Genomic DNA, 21,459 nt, shown 5'->3' with positions numbered 1-21,459 from the left:
CATCTGTGTTATAGGCGTGTGTGTCGACGGTACACTCTCCTTGTGTACTCTACACCACACTATGGCTGCTATACCGGTCCATTTACGGTGTAAATTATACGCCATATTGGAGTACTCCTATACACTTGTAATTTGACTTCCCTTATGTCTGACTCGTTCAGCGTGAATATATTAAATCAACTCTAGCTGTTGACCAGACTACACAGTAGAGAGTGATGGAACGACGACATTTCGGTCCGTCCTGGACCATTCTCAAGTCGACAATCGACTTGAGAATGGTCCAGGACGGACCGAAACGTCGTCGTCCCTTCACTTTCTAGTGTGTGTGGTCTGGATCAACATATTTCAGCCCCGTTATTGTGACTCATCGTCAGCAAGTCTAGGTGGTTCATCACTGCTCCTTGTTCTTGTGGGTCCCGTGACATGTTGACTTTGAAAGTGTGTCGTGGGCCACGTCCAATACCTTAGATCTGCTTAAAGCTGTTTTCCTCCATATGTGTTCCTGTTCTCCCTGTCTATGTTTCCGTGATTGAAGTCTCCCGTGATTGATAGTCTGGGTCCATTCCTGCAGGCGACAGAGGCTGCTCTACTTTATTGATAGTAGCCATGTTGATTCCTATCATACTCCTGTATGATAGAAAGGATGGTCATCTCTTCCAAACTTCAGTCTTTCCTTAGCACAGATGTGATGACCAGGGTGGTGTTGATGGTGGTGATGATTGATGATGAGAGGTGGTGTTTATGGTGATGACCAGGGTGGTGTTGATGGTGGTGATGAGAGGTGATGAGAGGTGGTGTTTATGGTGATGACAGTGGTGTTGATGGTGGTGGTGATGACTAGTGGTGGTGATGATTGTGATGACTATGGTGGTGTTGATGATGGTGATGCTAGATGTGGTGTTAATGGTGGTGACTGCAACATTGCCTTCGTCCCTCCCATTATATTATTTTACCCCTGATATATAAGGTTGTTAAATGGTATTAGGTTGAACAAACTTGATAATTACAAAGCATGTTCGTTCATTATAAATGACTTACTGTTAACACAAAGTCATCTCCTTACCGGAATGGCCTGGCGTCATAGTTCCTCGGTTACTGTGCCAATATAATTCCAATACTAACACCAGAGGCACACATAAACAGGGTAACATCGGCAGTGTATGCAACGCTGCCAAACATTAGAACATTCTTCAAAAGCCTAAATCAGGACTCCTTCAAGGCAAGCTACACAGCATTTGATAGACCAATGCTGGAGTCTTCAGCACCTGCATGGAATCCTCTATGAGGAAAGGCAAATAGAACTAGATCTCACAACCCTTGATGATAGAAGAAATAGGGGGATATGATCCCAGCATACAAGATATTGAGGGGGGGGATATATAAGGAGGACAAGGATTGTCTCTTTAAATTGAGAGACAATAGGATAGGAGAACACAAGTGAAGCTGAAAACGTAAATAAGTCGACGAAATGTAAGTTAATACTCGAGTCCTGCCCGGCTGGTCAACACGCGACATTCACTGACTAAAGTTACGATAATCACCCACAACACAAGGGCCAGATTGAACAAGTCATACGAAGGTCATTATGACACAACAGGTACTGAGAGGTAAGTACTATAAGACATATTCTCCAATATCTGACAGCAGTGGTACCCGGTGATGCGTAGAGGATGTACTAACCTAGTTGTACTCAACTCTCGTCGAATCCTCTCTCTCTCTCTCTCTCTCTCTCTCTCTCTCTCTCTCTCTCTCTCTCTCTCTCTCTCTCTCTCTCTCTCTCTCTCTCTCTCCTTCCCTCTCTCGTACCCTCCTTCCTCTCTCTCTCTCTCTCTCTCTCTCTCTCTCTCTCTCTCTCTCTCTCTCTCTCTCTCTCTCTCTCTCTCTCTCTCTCTCTCTCTCTCCCTCTCCTTCCCTCTCTCGTACCCTCCTTCTCCTCTCTCTCTCTCTCTCTCTCTCTCTCTCTCTCTCTCTCTCTCTCTCTCTCTCTCTCTCTCTCTCTCTCTCTCTCTCTCTCTCTCTCCCCCTCTTCCGTACCGTCCATCTCCACTACCCCTCCCACCCACCGACCACTAACAGGATAGTGGTTGTGTTATTACCGAAGGTTCACTAGTATGGAGAACAACTATTAACATGCAAACTGTTAATTAACAGCATTATTCCGCTCTTAAAAACGTTAAGCAAGTGTATGATGACTTTCCCGTTGTCTATCCCTTCCCTTCCCTTCCCTTCCCTTCCCTTCCCTTCCCTTCCCTTCCCTTCCCTTCACTCTGGTGTCCTTGAATGAGACCAGATTTTATTATCCGTCTTGTGTTTTCGGGAGTAAATGAGAGGAGGAAGTAATGGGAGAGGGAGGGAGGAGGTGGACGAAGAGAAGGATAGGAAGGAAAATGAGGGAAAAAGGGGAAGGAGGCAATAGAGGAGAGTGAGGACAAGTCACTCTGGGAGAGAGCTACAAGTGTTCAGGGAGCGTTGTGTTGAAGCACGTCTCACTGAGCACTACTAGAACACACCCTATAATAGACAAACACACGCTATAATAGACAAACACACGCTATAATAGACAAAAAACACGCTATAATAGACAAACACACGCTATAATAGACAAACACACCCTATAATAGACAAACATATCCTATAATAGACAAACACACGCTATAATAGACAAACACATCCTATAATAGACAAAAACACGCTATAATAGACAAAAACACGCTATAATAGACAAAAACACGCTATAATAGACAAAAACACGCTATAATAGACAAAAACACGCTATAATAGACAAAAAACACGCTATAATAGACAAACACACGCTATAATAGACAAACACACCCTATAATAGACAAACACACGCTATAATAGACAAAAAACACGCTATAATAGACAAACACACTCTATAATAGACAAACACACGCTATAATAGACAAACACACGCTATAATAGACAAACACACGCTATAATAGACAAACACACGCTATAATAGACAAACACACGCTATAATAGACAAACACACGCTATAATAGACAAAAAACACGCTATAATAGACAAACACACGCTATAATAGACAAACACACGCTATAATAGACACACCCTATAATAGACAAACACACGCTATAATAGACACACCCTATAATAGACAAACACACGCTATAATAGACACACCCTATAATAGACAAACACACGCTATAATAGACACACCCTATAATAGACAAACACACGCTATAATAGACAAACACACGCTATAATAGACAAACTCACCCCTTTTGTGCCCTAAACAAATAATAATGTTTTATGTACGACGAAAACCACGAGAAAGAAAACGAAACTGGAACTTACAAGGCAGCCCGTCCTCCAAAAATGGGGTGGTAAATGTAAGGAGACAAATAAGTGCATTTATGTACTATTCATAGCAGTTAGGAATTGTACTTATTTTCACTTAGTATTAAATCATACTGTCAAATATATTGTGAATATTTGAGTTTACCTTAAAAACTGAATAGAAAACCACGCGCTAACCTAACCGTCTTAGTTTTTGAAGATAATAATTTTATTGCTTCTTAATTACAATTAGTACTTAACCTATAGCTATATTGATATTACAGTTTCATGAAACTAATAAAACAAAACTAAAATATATCAATAAATTGTAAAGTAACTCAGGATATTTTAAAATTTTGTATAAAATCTATATTGTTTAATAAACCTGAAAAAGAAATTCCTAATATTTAAAGCATGTGTATTGCAATTTGTAACTGAGAACTTCATCCTAAAATTCTGAGTGTCTTAACAGAAAACGAAGAGAATTAAATCGGGAGAGGGTGTTGGGTAAATGTAACAGCCCAATAAGTGCAATTATGAACTGCTTATGAAAGTGTACTTATTACACTTAGTATTAAATCATACTGTCAATTTGGAGGATGGGTCACAAGGAGAGCAAGTCACCAATTTTACTACCAATACCTTACTCCTTTCTGATTGGTGAGCAAGTATAATAGTGTTTAGTGTTCAGTGTTTGTGTGGATTTTGTCTCTTGTTCATTAACAATCAAATAAAACCATCTGGAGCACCCGCTGTGGGACGTATAGGGAGCAATTATGACGCGTGCATTTAATGAAGTTTCCCCCCAAAAAAACTCCGTTTTTTTTTTCAATTTCCGCTTTACACACTAATGCCGCAGGCAAAAAGGTTTTGAATGTACACCACAAGGAAATCTCCGTCTTGAGTTTGAACAGCTGAAGACAGACTAAATAATCAGATATATTCAGACGCTGAGTGTATGGCTACCTGCCTGCCCGTGAGATCAGATCAAAGTGAGGGAGTTTGCTCATTAGTGCTCTCCTTTCTTGTAGCTGACTTTTACATCGTAAATATATGAAGCACAGCTCCATTATGTAGGGAGAGCGTTATGAATATGTATTATATTATGTATAACGACGTTGTGAGTACATACTCACAACGTCATTTTGACATCTATCAAGACGTACCAGAATCAGAGCACAATTGCTGATAACTGTTTAAGGCTGTTCTTAAAGTTACCAAGAATCTTCGTGACAGCTAATTACAATGAAATACATGAGGGCTAGTGCATCCAGGTCTCCTTTTCACAGTAACTTTATTTTAACAAAAATATCTGATGATGAAATGCTGTTGCGGGTTAGCGTACAGTTATCACATTCCTGGGACGCTCGTGAACACACAGGGATAACCAACCCGGAGTCTGTCAGTGCAGACTACTGATCACATGCCTCTGTATGACTAACCATCCTGGGTGATGGGGATTTTTTAGCATCACGTAGCTAGCTTTTTGACACACTGTACTCCCCTTCATATAGTCTGGGGTAACTGCACAAATGCAGATGTACCTAATGTATTAATACAAAACGTGAACAAGCAGGACTGTATCAATACTTAGTATTTCAATACTCGCACTGAGAAGTATGAGAGACTGATTTACTCCGTGGGAGAGTTTGAGTGCATTGCATTAAATGGCGCAATTGAGAAGTAGGAGAGAGAGAGAGGTATTGATGTAAATCCACAAGGAAAGAGAAATATATTCATATAAATTCATAAGAAGAAAAATGGAAGGATTTATATATAAATTTGTGTGTGTGGCTAGGTAAGGGGGGAGGGGAGATACTGATATAAATCCATGGGGGGTGGGGGAGGGAGGAGAGAAGGGAGCAGTGAGGGAAGAGTTCCGGTGCTGTGTGTGTTTGGCAAGGCCCAAAATATCTTGAAGGAGCATAACGGCTCCGTCATAACCTCTCCCAGGATGCTGTCCCTGACCACGCGACCACCTGTCCTGTCCCAGGGTGTACTCGTCTAGTTGTACTCGCCTAGGTGTGCTTGCGGGGGTTGTTGAGCTCTGGCCCTTTGGTCCCGCCTCTCAGCTGTCAATCAACTGGTGTACAGATTCCTGAGCCTACTGCACGGGCTCTATCATACCTATATTTGTAACTGTGTATGGAGTGTGTGTGTGTGTTTACTACTTGTGTCTGCGGTCGAGTTGTTAGCTCTTTGAGTCCGCCTGTCTAATAGATGTCTTATGTTATGACTCTCGACGTAATTTTTCTCTATTATATCTACTACGTATCTCTCCCCCCCCCTCTCTCTCTCTCTGCTAAATCACAGAAGTATTACAAAATTTAAAAAGCCAGATATTCTTGGCCTCCATCAACCATCATCAAAGAAACTCATTATAAACTCACCTACTGGCAACTCTTTCCTTGCCCCCTGTCGTACCGTCTTGGGGGGGGGGCGCTGCTAGTTATTCTCATGCCCTTCTTTCTCTGTTTGACTTATGCCTCTTTTTTTTTCTTTCTGGTTGACTTATGTCCCTTTTTCCTCTCTCTGGAATGCTCAGTTCAGTTGCACATTCTCTCAGAACCCAAGATGAAACTCCATCTGGGCCAAATGCTTTGTTCCTACCCAGCTTCTAGAGTATTATTAATCTTAGTCTATATGTAGTTTGGACATCACACTTCGAACTGTTCATTTAGTATTTCACACATTTCCTGTTCATTCTCTGTGAATCTGTTCCCCATTTTCATCCTCCGAATTTTATCCTTTATCTGTAACTTGCTTTCAATGAATTTATAGAACAGGCTCAGTTTTACATTTGTCTGCTATCCCCTTTCTCAAAATTTTGTTCTGCCTCTCTTCTCACTACTGTGTAGTTGTTTCTTGGTTGTTAGTATTGCTGGTATGCAGGCGAAGAGTCGCAATAACGTGGCTGAAGTATGTTGACCAGACCACATACTAGAAAATGAAGGGACGACGACGTTTCGGTCCGTCCTGGACCATTCTCACGATCGACTTGAGAATGGTCCAGGACGGACCGAAACATCGTCGTCCCTTCATTTTCTAGTGTGTTGATTGGTCAATATTGCTGGTATGTTTAAGGGTTTAACCTCTTCCTACACTGATTACATTGTTTTGTTCTTTGGTCTCTGACCCTCTCACAATTAGCTGAACCCATCCTGTTTTATAGTTCTGCATCTCTGTCGTGGTATTAATTGTTTTGTACCTTCACCATTATCTCACAAAATATGGCATGCATCTCATTTATCTCCTTGTTTAACTACACATCTTCTCAATCAACTTTATTAAATAACTTGCTAAGTTAATGAAGCTAACGTTAAGCTTCATAGTGCCCTCTCTTGAAATCCACTTTTCCCAATATTTCCTTTTCTGTAACCTCTTCTAGATTACAACGGATTGTATATTTGATTCTCAAAAGGGCATGAGTGAGTGAGTGAGTGAGTGAGTGAGTGAGTGAGTGAGTGAGTGAGTGAGTGAGTGAGTGAGTGAGTGGTCTTCCAATCAACTCTTTCATAACTAATCCCCCACAAACCCTCCCTTAGTAATCCCTAAAAAAATATTCCCTAGCCATATACTGCAGTCATCTACCTTCCCTTCCCCTCTCTTCTTCCCTACCCATCCCTCTCCCTCTCTTCCCCCCCCCCTCCCCTTTCTCTCTCCCTCTCATCTTCCCCTATCTCCTTCGACTTGTAATACGTCAATACCACTTATCCGGCAGACACTGTAGCACCCTATACACTACACATCAACATACGTTTATAAAACACTAGTAATAAACGCCGGTCGCAAGAAGCAGGATATATATATATATATATATATATATATATATATATATATATATATATATATTAGTATATTTTGGTAGCAGTCTTTCCTGTAGACATATTTTATTAAATATGACCGAAAAAGTAAGATTAATAATTCTAACACGAATTTTCTCAATCTTTCGTACATTATGCTTCACTGTTGGAGGTAAATCAAAAATCACTTCTCCAAAATTCATTTTTATTTCTAGTCTGACGCGACACGGGCGCGTTTCGTAAAACTTATTACATTTTCAAAGACTTCACAAATACACAACTGATTAGAACTTGCGTTTCCCTGATTTTATATCTACATTTGAGTGAGGTGGGAAGGGTGATGTGGCATTACATTTGAGTGAGGTGGGAAGGATGATGTGGCATTAGAGGATATTAATAGGGTATTAAAAGTATCAACACAAGACAGAACACGAAACAATGGATATTGAATAGAAGTGTTTGTAGAAAGCCTATTGGTCCATATTTCTTGATGCTTCTATATTGGAGCGGAGTCTTGAGGTGGGTAGAATATAGTTGTGCAATAATTGGCTGTTGATTGCTGGTGTTGACTTCTTGATGTGTAGTGCCTCGCAAACGTCAAGCCGCCTGCTATCGCTGTATCTATCGATGATTTCTGTGTTGTTTACTAGGATTTCTCTGGCGATGGTTTGGTTATGGGAAGAGATTATATGTTCCTTAATGGAGCCCTGTTGTTTATGCATCGTTAAACGCCTAGAAAGAGATGTTGTTGTCTTGCCTATATACTGGGTTTTTTGGAGCTTACAGTCCCCAAGTGGGCATTTGAAGGCATAGACGACGTTAGTCTCTTTTAAAGCGTTCTGTTTCGTGTCTGGAGAGTTTCTCATGAGTAGGCTGGCCGTTTTTCTGGTTTTATAGTAAATCGTCAGTTGTATCCTCTGATTTTTGTCTGTAGGGATAACGTTTCTATTAACAATATCTTTCAGGACCCTTTCCTCTGTTTTATGAGCTGTGGAAAACAGCTCATAAAACAGAGGAAAGGGTCCTGAAAGATATTGTTAATAGAAACGTTATCCCTACAGACAAAAATCAGAGGATACAACTGACGATTTACTATAAAACCAGAAAAACGGCCAGCCTACTCATGAGAAACTCTCCAGACACGAAACAGAACGCTTTAAAAGAGACTAACGTCGTCTATGCCTTCAAATGCCCACTTGGGGACTGTAAGCTCCAAAAAACCCAGTATATAGGCAAGACAACAACATCTCTTTCTAGGCGTTTAACGATGCATAAACAACAGGGCTCCATTAAGGAACATATAATCTCTTCCCATAACCAAACCATCGCCAGAGAAATCCTAGTAAACAACACAGAAATCATCGATAGATACAGCGATAGCAGGCGGCTTGACGTTTGCGAGGCACTACACATCAAGAAGTCAACACCAGCAATCAACAGCCAATTATTGCACAACTATATTCTACCCACCTCAAGACTCCGCTCCAATATAGAAGCATCAAGAAATATGGACCAATAGGCTTTCTACAAACACTTCTATTCAATATCCATTGTTTCGTGTTCTGTCTTGTGTTGATACTTTTAATACCCTATTAATATCCTCTAATGCCACATCATCCTTCCCACCTCACTCAAATGTAATGCCACATCACCCTTCCCACCTCACTCAAATGTAGATATAAAATCAGGGAAACGCAAGTTCTAATCAGTTGTGTATTTGTGAAGTCTTTGAAAATGTAATAAGTTTTACGAAACGCGCCCGTGTCGCGTCAGACTAGAAATAAAAATGAATTTTGGAGAAGTGATTTTTGATTTACCTCCAACAGTGAAGCATAATGTACGAAAGATTGAGAAAATTCGTGTTAGAATTATTAATCTTACTTTTTCGGTCATATTTAATAAAATATATATATATATATATATATATATATATATATATATATATATATATATATATATATATATATATATATATATATATTTATATATATATATTTATATATATATATATTTATATATATTTATATATATATATATATATATATATATATATATATATATATATATATATATATATATATATAATATATATATATATATATATATATATATATATATATATATATATATATATATATATATATATATATATATATATATATATATATATATATATATATACACAAAAGTACCCGTGTGAGTACTGTCAATGAAACAAAAACATTAATAACAAATAAAGTGACCAAAATATATGTACGAGAATGACCTCAAAATTCCAGGATTTGAACAGTTCTAAATCTTACAATACCTTATCCAAACTTTGGATATTACTTCTATATGGCAAACTTTGACATAGAAGTAATGGCTATTGTAGAACGCTGGGACCAGCATTCATCAAGCTTTTATGCAACCGAAACCTGTACATCTTTTCCTTTATTAAACGGTTTATGGGCGTCGATACGCTAATTGGTTATTTATAATAATAATAATAATAATAGCAATAATAATAATAATAATAATAATAATAATAACGATAATAATAATATTCTTGGGTTGTGACGTCTCGAAAGGATTAATATATACATACTAAGCCGTGAGGATTGATACAAGATATATAGGTTTCGTAAGTGGCGCAAATGCTTGTCTGGTCCAGAGGCACAAATAACACCCCTGAACACAGGTATTGGTCGGCTACATGTACAGTACTTGCTAGCCCAACATGTTCAGACACTTCAAATCTTTATAGAGAATGCCGCCCGATGCACGCCAGTGGTGGGAAATGTCTACATTCTATGTTAAAATGGTTTCTTCCTACTTCCTACTCATTCACTTAGATTGGTAGGCAGTGCGACGGCCTGGCTTCTTGTAGGGTCGGGGTTAGAACCCCGATATGTCAAGTGGTTTTGAGTACTGATCTTTCCCTCTGTCGTCACATCTCAGACATCCTTGTCGCCATCCTCTTCAAGTTCGAAACAATGATCTTGGCTTCCCGCTTCCTCCTGAAAATTGCCTTACATTACTTCATAATCACTGGAACATTATTATGGGAGACTAGGCATCTTTTTATTGCTAGGCTGAGTCCAAACTTTCTCCTGCCTTCAGAGATATTTGCCTACCAGGGAACACCCATCTTGTTCTTCGCCTAGGGAGCAGCAAGCCTGTTCTTTACCAGGGAACACCCATCTTGTTCTTCGCCAGGGAGCAGCAAGCCTGTTCTTTACCAGGGAACACCCATCTTGTTCTTCGCCAGGGAGCAGCAAGCCTGTTCTTTGCTGGGGAACACCCATCTTGTTCTTCGCCAGGGAGCAGCAAGCCTGTTCTTTGCTGGGGAACACCCATCTTGTTCTTCGCCAGGGAGCAGCAAGCCTGTTCTTTGCTGGGGAACACCCATCTTGTTCTTCGCCAGGGAGCAGCAAGCCTGTTCTTTACTGGGGAACACTCATCCTGTTCTTCGCCAGGGAGCAGCAAGCCTGTTCTTTGCTGGGGAACACCCATCTTGTTCTTCGCCAGGGAGCAGCAAGCCTGTTCTTTACCAGGGAACACCCATCTTGTTCTTCGCTAGGGAGCAGCAAGCCTGTTCTTTACTGGGGAACACTCATCCTGTTCTTCGCCAGGGAGCAGCAAGCCTGTTCTTTACCGGGGAACAAAGACTCGCCATTAACGAGTCTTTAGTATATAATTGTTTCCTACAAAACAATTATATATAAAATCCATTTCATTTTACAAACAGTTTTTGTGGTGATAATTACTTATAACCTCGTAAATGTTTTATTCCCCCCCCCCCCTTGCATATTATTGGGCTGAATAATGTCATCAAGCGACCCAATTGACTCATTAACCGTCTTATTAGCGACTCGGCCTCCCTAATCACCGATGACCGGAGGTGCGTAATTAGCCTTAATTATGTGTGTAATGTTCCCGCGGAGGGGCCTTGTTCCGGGACTTGATTACCAATGCTAAATGGGTAATTGAAGGTTATTATTAAATTCCCACGAACGACGGCTCGTGTTCCCACAGTGAATTTTGAACCATTAAACCAGAAGCGTTTTGGCGCCTCTCCTCTGTTGATGTTCTGTGGCACAGAGGTCTACGTGCTCGGCTGTCCGTGCTCAGCCTACGGACAGGACCGTAACGGTGGGGAACGTTTTCTTTCAGTTGATGCCTCTGTTCACCTAGTAGTAAAATAGAATCCCCGGGAGTTAGGTAACTCTTCCGACCTGCATCCTGGGAAAGGTTAGTAGTTGTCATAGTCCACTACGGGCTCACCATAGCCCGTGCTACGTGGGACTTTTTGTTCCAAGTAGCGAATCTTTAACAACAACAACAACAACAGTAGTTGTCCTGGGACCTCGATAAGCACAGGCTTTCTGTCCCAGACAACGGAAATTATATTTCTCTTTTACATAATTACGTAATTACAGGAAGTAATTATCAAAGAAGGAAGGAATTACCAGGAAGACGTGTACGCGGGGAGAGGCAGCATGGCCGACTTATCAACCTCTTTTCTAGGCCAACACCCATTTTTTTCTTATTAACACATTTAGGTGCATCTGCATTTGTGCAGCTGCCCTACATTATATGAAGGGGATTACAGCGTGTCACAGAACTAGCTACGTGATGCTAAAATCCCCATCACGCAGGATGGTTAGTCATACAGAGGCATGTGATCAGTAGTCAAGATACAACGCACTACAGACAACTCCCGGGAACAGAGACACCGGGTGTCAAGTACCTACAGGCTCACCATAGCCCGTGCTACTTGGAACTTTGTTTCAGGTAGCGAATCTTTAACAACAACAACAACACCGGGTGTCAACAAACCTGGCCAAATACCTTGGCATGCCCAGGACACTGTGAGCAGACTACACTACCCTCCGCTCTATATCCTAAGACCACACAGTCTAATATTTATCGTTTCTCCTTCCACAGGCAGCTGTTCCCAGTTCGGGCACTCGTGCTTCGGTGCCCACGGCAAGAGAGACGGAGGGGAGCAGTACCCCCGCCAGCAGGAACCCTCCCCACTATACCCCGAGGTCAACCCCCTCGCGGAGTTCGAAACCAGGCAGGACCTGCCCGTCGACGAAGTTCCAGCTGTCACCAACCGAGAAATCGTCGCTAACGTCCGAAACTGGGTAATCACTTTTGTTCATTCCGTCATCGACAAAGGTCAAAGGTTCATTCCATTCAGCTGCCACACACCCTGTTTATGTATGAAAAATGATTGACATACGATTCAACTGATCACATTCGAACATTTCTCATTGTTTCGCTGACAACTTGTGTTCGAATCGCAACTCGTTATATGAATCGCAACCCTCATACTACAAATACAAATAATTGCCAACAGAACCTGAACCCCTAAATATGCACAATATGCTGATATATAACACTATTAATTTATACTTGAAAACAAAATCAATTTTTTAAACAGCATGTTAAAATTGATAAATGCTTTGGGGGGTCGGGCGCTGGATGGAATGAACATAGCCTGAGACCATGTTGGTTTTGTTAGAAGAGGTTTGCATGGTTATCTGAGTGTTGTTATAACAAGCTGATAGTTTGAGGTGCTGTTACATTCGAGATTTTCACAGCTGTTATTACAATTACTTTTTTTTTATTTAGATAAACATTATTTACACCAAACATATATATTGCCCAATGGTGGAAAGTCATCTTATAATTTCACACGTACTCAAGAAAATTCTTTATACTTATGGATGTCGAATGTTGGGGACAGGAAGCCTGTTTGGTTCATCACGATCTCCCTAGCCAAGGGCCAGGCTGTCCGAGCGGTCACCCAATCTCTCACTAACCAGACCCAACGTGTTCAACTGACTGACCCACGATAGGGAAACTATTATACCATTCCCCAAAAATAAAATCTGGTCTACTGATATAATACGATTTTAATAATTTTCATAAACTTTGAATATATAGCTTCATCTAAATTAATATATTATTATACTTTGAATGCTTCGGTACATACCATTGTTTGGTACATAACTTTTCGAATATAGAGATACTGTACTAATAGGATACTGTGGCTAGGCTTGATTAGTGAAAAACAAAACGTTTAGGTTCAAAACCAGAATTTCATAAAATTTCTGCGTTTCTTTCTGTTTCCTTTCGCTTATTTTTTTCTTGTATCCTACATTTTACAACTTCCACTTTATAATCATTTGCTGTCTCAACGTCGATTTGTGAGGCGGCCTTACGAGCCATTTGCATTTGACTTTTTGGCACCATCACCAGTGTTTCCCTTGCACCATCATCTGTATTTCTCTGACACCATCATTTGTTTCTCTAACACCACAATTTGCGTTCCTCTAGCAATAGTATCTGTGTTTATCTGGCACTATCACCAGAGCTTTCCCTGGCATCATCTGTTTCCCCTGGCATCACCGTCTCTGTTTCCCTGCCACCAGCATGTCTCATTTTTCCTTGGCTCCATCATCTGTGTTTCCCCCTGACACGATCATCATCTCATCTCTTTCATCAGCCTTCCCTTCCTCCTCCTCCTCCTCCTCCTCCTCCAGCCTTTCGCTCCTCGGCAGTCATAAAGGCTTCAGTTGGTACAAAGGAAAGCATTTTATCCTAGCCTAATTAGCCCCCACACAAATACCAATTAGAAGCGCCAATAAAAGAAAGCTTTGTGTTCACAACGAGAGAGGTTTTAAATCAGGCTAGACAGTGCACTAGGCTAACCCACACTTCTCGCTGCATGCTGTTTTGGCAGTTGCTCTGTCAATGATTTGGATTTAGGTCCATGTCAAATTAATGGAATTGGAAGAGCAGCCTGTTTAGTTGACACTTTGTCTGATTTGCAAAAAAATAAGTCCAAGAGTATTAGTGAGGTTCTGGCACATATATATATATATATATATATATATATATATATATATATATATATATATATATAATATATATATATATATATTATATATGTATGTATGTATACAAAATTACTTGCAACTGGCTCTAAGCCAGGCATCTTATACGGGTTACCTAAAGTTCATAAAACAGGTATACCGATTCGTCCTATTTTATCAGCGATTGGCACTTTTAATTATAAACAGGCAAAGTTTATGGTTCCATTATTAGAACCATTAACGCATAACGAATTTACTGTGAGAAATTCTCAGGATTTTGTAAAAGAACTTTCCTCTTTAAATTTTGAGTTCCCAACTATAATGGCCAGTTTCGATGTTGAATCACTTTTTACTAATATTCCTTTGTTGGAAACCATTGATATCTGTGTAAATTAATTATTTGCTGACACTAATTTAGTGTCTGGATTTTGTAGTAAAATATTCAGACGGCTGTTAGAAATAGCGGTTAAAGACTCCGTCTTTATGTTTAATAATAAATATTATAAACAAATTGATGGAGTAGCAAGGGGCCTCCTTTAGGTCCTGCACTGGCTAATGCTTTTTTGAGTTTTCATGAAATAAATTGGCTTGATAAATGTCCTTTGGCCTTTAAACCAGTCTTGTACAGAAGATATGTAGATGACACTTTTTTGTTATTTAAGGACCAATGTCATATTGAGAAATTTAGAGAGTATCTTAATGCACAACATAGTAATATACGTTTTACTGCAAAGTGGGAAGTAGATAATTCATTGTCGTTTCTTGATGTCAAAGTGAATAACCTTAATGGGTTCAACACTAATGTTTTTAGGAAACCAACTTTTACTGGTTTAGGTTTAAATTTTAATTCTTTTGTTCCTGATATTTTTAAGAAAAATGCAATTAACACTCTACTGAATAGGGCCTTTGTTTTATGTTCAAGTTGGAATAACTTTGATCAAGAAATTAATTTTCTTGTGAAATTTTTTTCAAATAATGGTTATCCTTTGCATATGGTTTATACCTTTATAAGGAATTTCATAAATAAGAAGTTTCACCCATCGTGTAGGAAGACTACAGTAGAAAGGGATCTTAAATATATTAAATTACCATTTTATGGCACTATTAGTTTTTTCTGTAAGGAGTCGTTTGAGGAGACTGTTGCAGCATTGTTATCCTCAAGTAGACTTTAGATTTATTTTTGTCAACACAAATACCATAGGCTCTTATTTTAAATTTAAGGATAGAGTGCCTACCCCCTTGTGCTCAAATGTCGTATATATGTATAATTGTTCCAGCTGTAATGCTGGATATATCGGGAGTTCCATTCGGAACTTTAAGATTAGGATACTTGAGCACCGGGGATTATCTTTTAGGACTGGATTACCATTGTCTAAACCAGCATTTTCGGAGATTAGAAACCATTGTTATGAGTTTGATCATTCTCTGCTGGAATCTGATTATATATATATATATATATATATATATATATATATATATATATATATATATATATATATATATATATGTCGTACCTAGTAGCCAGAACTCACTTCTCAGCCTACTATGCAAGGCCAAATTTGCCTAGTAAGCCAAGTTTTCATGAATTAATTGTTTTCGACTACCTAACCTACCTAACCTAACCTAACCTATCTTTTTCGGCTACCTAACCTAACCTAACCTATAAAGATAGGTTAGGTTAGGTTAGGTAGGGTTGGTTAGGTTCGGTCATATATCTACGTTAATTTTAACTCCAATAAAAAAAATTGACCTCATACATAATGAAATGGGTAGCTTTATCATTTCAAAAGAAAAAAATTAGAGAAAATATATTAATTCAGGAAAACTTGGCTTATTAGGCAAATTTGGTCTTGCATATTAGGCTCAGAAGTGCGTTCTGGCTACTAGGTACGACATATATATATATATATATATATATATATATATATATATATATATATATATATATGTCGTACCTAGTAGCCAGAACTCACTTTTCAGCCTACAATGCAAGGCCCGATTTGCCTAATAAGCCAAGTTTTCATGAATTAATATATTTTCTCTAATTTTTTTCTTATGAAATGATAAAGCAACCCATTTCATTATGTAAGAGGTCAATTTTTATTTATTGGAGTTAAAATTAACGAAGATATATGACCGAACCTAACCAACCCTACCTAACCTAACCTAACCTATCTTTATAGGTTAGGTTAGGTTAGGTAGCCAAAAAAGTTAGGTTAGGTTAGGTTAGGTAGGTTAGGTAGTCGAAAAGCTATTAATTCATGAAAACTTGGCTTATTAGGCAAATCGGGCCTTGCATAGTAGGCTCAGAAGTGAGTTCTGGCTACTAGGTACGACATATATATATATATATATATATGCAAACAAGCCTGAATGGTCCCCATTCAGGCTTGTTTGCAAAAATTAGTAAAAATATATTAATTCAAGAAAACTTGGCTTATTAGGCAAATCGGGCCTTGCATAGTAGGCCGAGAAGTGCATTCTGGCTACTAGGTACGACATTATATATATATATGTCGTACCTAGTAGCCAGAACGCACTTCTCAGCCTACTATGCAAGGCCCGATTTGCCTAATAAGCCAAGTTTTCATGAATTAATATATTTTCTCAATTTTTTTTCTTATGAAATGATAAAGCTACCCATTTCATTATGTATGAGGTCAATTTTTTTTTATTAGAGCTAAAGTAAATGTAGATATATGACCGAACCTAACCAACCCTACCTAACCTAACCTAACCTATCTTTATAGGTTAGGTTAGGTTAGGTAGCCGAAAAAGTTAGGTTAGGTTAGGTTAGGTAGGTTAGGTAGTCGAAAACCAATTAATTCATGAAAACTTAGCTTATTAGGCAAATCGGGCCTTGCATAGTAGGCCGAGAAGTGCGTTCTGGCTACTAGGTACGATATATATATATATATATATATATATATATATATATATATATATATATATATATATATATATATATATATATATATATATATATATATATATATATGACAAGCAAGGCAACCTGTCGTATCACCCTCCTGCCGCGGCCAAAAATGTTTCATTAACTAGTATATCACCCGGAAAGACGCAATAAAAAAATTCTAGGTTTAATTAGTACATAAATAGCAATAAAGGAGAGGAATATGAGCAGAATAAAGATATGGTTAAGTGTAGTAAATGGGTGGACCACGTCAGTCTCCGTGGGCTTGTCCTTTCTCTCTCTCTCTCTCTCTCTCTCTCTCTCTCTCTCTCTCTCTCTCCCTCTTACTTGTCTAATATTAACGAAAACCATTTTTAAAAAGAAGTAGAGTATTGAGAATAACGTTAATATTTTTATTGTTCCCTGTTCTTTATTAATGTAAGCGGTCCGTGTTCGTATCTAAAACACATTATTACTCTCATTAGCGTGGCGCTCCCTATCTAGTTTCTGGGATTGTGGACATATGAGAGTCAAGATCACCCTAATCCAACGACTAACCTTTCCCAGGATGCAACCCACAACAGTTGACTAACTCCCAAGTACCTATTTATTGCTAGGCGATCAGAGGCATCATGAGTAAGGAAACGACTCGCCCTTCCCGCAAATCATACCCACCTAATTGTGAGCAGTCAGTCTTTAGCCCATATCCGTGAGAGTAGCATCAATCTTCAGAGAACGTTCACAACACCTAATCTATCTAATGCACCAGCGTCCGACACCAGATCTTCAGCAGTCAAAGCATCTGTGTCACTGATGCGGTAGAACTGATGTACTTGCATGCTGATTCACTACGAACACTAGCTAGTCAATATTTCCTCTCCCTGTAGAGTTATATTCGAAAGGTAAGTGCTTAATAGGGCAGGTTCCGCCATGTTGGGCCAACAGGTCGGGGGCCCTTCAAATGTAAACACTTGCAGCATTCTTAGCCTGCATTCCAAAAAAAATACAGCACAGGTGATATGTAATTATCGTGCAACTTAAAATGAAAACACATTTAAATGAGCCACTTAAACTTGGATGTAAGGTTAGCAAACAGGATAGGTTTAACGTTTATAACTATTCAAAGGATTCTCTACACTAGAATATTAGAGGATCGAATAGGCTTCCATAAAAATGTTAATGAGGAATAAGTTATAAATAACAGTGAAATTTCCAGGTAGTTAAAATGCAAGGTAGTTAAAATCCCTCTTTTAACTACCTTGCATTCACTTTGACCATAAAACATGACTGCCTTCTGCAGGCTGACAAGATGACCTTGTCTCCACAACTAACATGTTGTCCCTTCCCTCAGCTGGCCGTCCTCAGCCGCCGACTTCGTCAGAAGACGTCGTCTCAGGCGTCCCCCTCTGCGCAGTCCATCGGCTACTTCAAGTAAACGTTCATCTTTGTCGCCGTCGCCGCCAGCAGCAGAGCCTTCCTTCCTTCTTCCCTTTTCCTCCCCTACAGAAAATGGACGTTCACTCTGAAATCCCCGTTCGACGATATGAAAACAAACGTAAGGTTTAATTATTGACGTCCATAGAACAACGAAGCGCGAGTTCTTGGATGACACTGAGGTAGAAAACGGAGCCTGATGTCGATGACCGCACCAAGGGTAAACGACGGCATCTTAGACCAAGACGCTGCAAGAAAACACTTCACATTTTTAATGGCGCTCAACAAACTAAAAGAGAGTACTGAAACAGTATCCCTCAGTTAGCTGATCTTACATAAACCTCTTCTCACCATTTTAAACTTATTTATTTTTGAATTCTTGCAAATGCTGGCAGGTGTAGCTTGCAGTAAGGACAATCATTGTTAAAAGGTTCCTTTAGTATGGTTCTGGTAACAGATACTCCACAACGCTGTAAGCATAGAAGGTGTAGATAAAACATTACTGATATTTATTTGGGGGTGGGGAGGGGGGGGGATTCTGATGCGCCTTATGTTCACTCGTTAAAGTTAGGGCCGCCTGGGATATGTATCATGTATTACACTTACACTCATCCTTATAACCTTTCTTCCCTCTAGGCTTCCTTGACCACTCTTTGCTCCTTTCTCCCTCAACCCTTATATGTCCCCCCGCCCCCCTCTTCTCCTCCGTATAATCACCAGGGCTCTGTTTTCGTACAGAGGAATATTTCTCCTTTCTTTTTCTCCCTCCTTCCCTTCACCGCCTCCACTTCTTCGTTTTGTTACATCTTCCTCTCTCTCTCTCTCTCTCCCCCCTTCCCACTTCTCACCCCCACCCTACAGCCTAGCCTGGAGAGTTGAGTGCGCCGTGTGGTGCCAAGTCATGACAACCCACATCACCTGAAGGAATTGGTTGCCAGTATGATCGTCAGTTTGTGTGTGTACGGATTGGTGTACGTGCACACTCACCTAGCTGTTCCTGCAGGATCGACTTTCATCTCTTGGACCCCACCTTTCCACCCATCGGCTGTTGAATGCAAATACTATTGACCAAACTTTCTATCATATCTACATTTAAATTATTAATGAGGTTGGCTTCTAAAACTTCATTGTTTATTTCATTCCATATTCCTACTCTTACGCTGAAAATCTTTTCAGCCTCATCTGTTACAAGCTTCCACTTACGCCCCCGCAAGAAACTGTGTGCGTTTATGTGCGTGTGCGCGCGTGTGCGTGTGTGCGGGAGTGGGGGGAGGGGGGGGAGGGTAGATGCTTGCTCACCTGGGGGGAGTGTACTCACCTAATGTGCTTGCCAGGTGGAATTATGCTAGCCCCGCATTCAGAAAGTTCTTAGATTAATGCAAATACTCATTTCTCACGCCTTTATCATATTTACAATGTGTGTGCGTGTGCGTGTGCGGGGGCGGGGGCGATAGTTTCCCAGAGGTGTGGTGTTGGGTGGGGAACAATGGCCGTCTGATCAACAATGACACTTGTCTGTCCTCCGTCTAAACTTCCTCATCCCAACCCCGCTGTTCTCAGTCCTCTCACACTTCCATCACTTCCTCCAATGTTCAGGAATGAATGGCTGGTTTATGACAATTCTTCGATAGATATGAATTCCGACCGACACTTGCCACTCTTCCTCTCCACCACGTTCATCACCGTATCTACCGCCATTATTTCCAGCCCTCTCCACCACCAGCAGCAGCAGCAGCAGCATCGCCGCTGTCACTACCCTCCTTCGCCTCTGTAGTTACTTTCCACCACCCACCACGTCTTGCTAATTTCTCCACTACAACTATACCACCGTCACTACTCTCATTCATGACCTCCCATTTCGCTGCCCCTCCTTCCTCCAATCATTATTACCTAAATGATGACAGGGTAACGTATATATATATATATATATATATATATATATATATATATATATATATATATATATATATATATATATATATATATATATATATATATATATATATATATATATATATATATATATATATATATATATATTTTATTAAATATGACCGAAAAAGTAAGATTAATAATTCTAACACGAATTTTCTCAATCTTTCGTACATTATGCTTCACTGTTGGAGGTAAATCAAAAATCACTTCTCCAAAATTCATTTTTATTTCTAGTCTGACGCGACACGGGCGCGTTTCGTAAAACTTATTACATTTTCAAAGACTTCACAAATACACAACTGATTAGAACTTGCGTTTCCCTGATTTTATATCTACATTTGAGTGAGGTGGGAAGGGTGATGTGGCATTACATTTGAGTAAGGTGGGAAGGATGATGTGGCATTAGAGGATATTAATAGGGTATTAAAAGTATATATATATATATATATATATATATATATATATATATATATATATATATATATATATATATATATATATATATATATATATATATATTTTAGAACAACTTGCCGCAGTTATAGAAGCTTGAGCATGTCTTATCAAACACAAATTGCGCTAAAACTCAGTAATGCTGTTTTAAGTCGCAGTGGAGACCAGCTTTGAATGCTTTTCAACATATGGTTTATTTCCTACCAAATTTTACTTTTCTTTCAACCAAAACCAATTATTGATAAGTTAGCTCTATTGCATTACTAGAATGTGCTTAATAGCCTTGCTTTAACTTGCTCTATATAAGGAACATGTGCTTTATATCCTAACCAAATCAACGCTATTATTCTGACAACTTAATTTACATAATATTCAAAATTTAATTTAAATCTTAGTAAGAACTTGTTTTAGATTCTATTCATAGCCCGCTAGACATTCTAATGAAAACCTGCTTTATATAGTCGTCAAAAAATCCTTTATATAGTAGTCAAAACCTGCTTATATAGTAGTCAAAATCTACTTTATATAGTAGTCAAAACCTGCTTTATATAGTAGTCAAAACCTGCCTTATATAGTAATCAAAACCTGCTTTTATATCCTAGTAAACTTACGGCGTGCCATATGACATACTCATCATACTAATGAAAGCTTATTGATGCCACATAACTCTTGACATGTCGACCAATCATATCTCATCCAAACATCACGCGATGCCTCCCTATCACTCACTACATCA

The 21,459-nt window shown here is 39.2% G+C and overlaps 1 protein-coding gene across 1 annotated transcript in view; it reads left to right on the top strand.

Moving 5' to 3' along the window:
• Nucleotides 1–20,289, top strand: part of LOC123762640 (uncharacterized) — a 116,008-nt gene extending 95,719 nt beyond the window's left edge. The window contains exons 2-3 of the mRNA XM_045749263.2: nt 12,051–12,253; nt 18,253–20,289. Coding sequence (XP_045605219.1) covers nt 12,051–12,253; nt 18,253–18,336 — 287 coding nt within the window. The 3' untranslated portion in view covers nt 18,337–20,289. The remainder of the gene's footprint in view (nt 1–12,050; nt 12,254–18,252) is intronic.
• Nucleotides 20,290–21,459: the final 1,170 nt, after the last annotated feature.

The sequence above is a fragment of the Procambarus clarkii genome, chromosome 27 (genome assembly GCF_040958095.1).
Source record: "Procambarus clarkii isolate CNS0578487 chromosome 27, FALCON_Pclarkii_2.0, whole genome shotgun sequence".
Lineage (NCBI taxonomy): Eukaryota > Metazoa > Arthropoda > Malacostraca > Decapoda > Cambaridae > Procambarus > Procambarus clarkii.
Note: the sequence above shows the minus strand (reverse complement) of the source record. Positions and strands in the feature narration are given on the sequence as shown.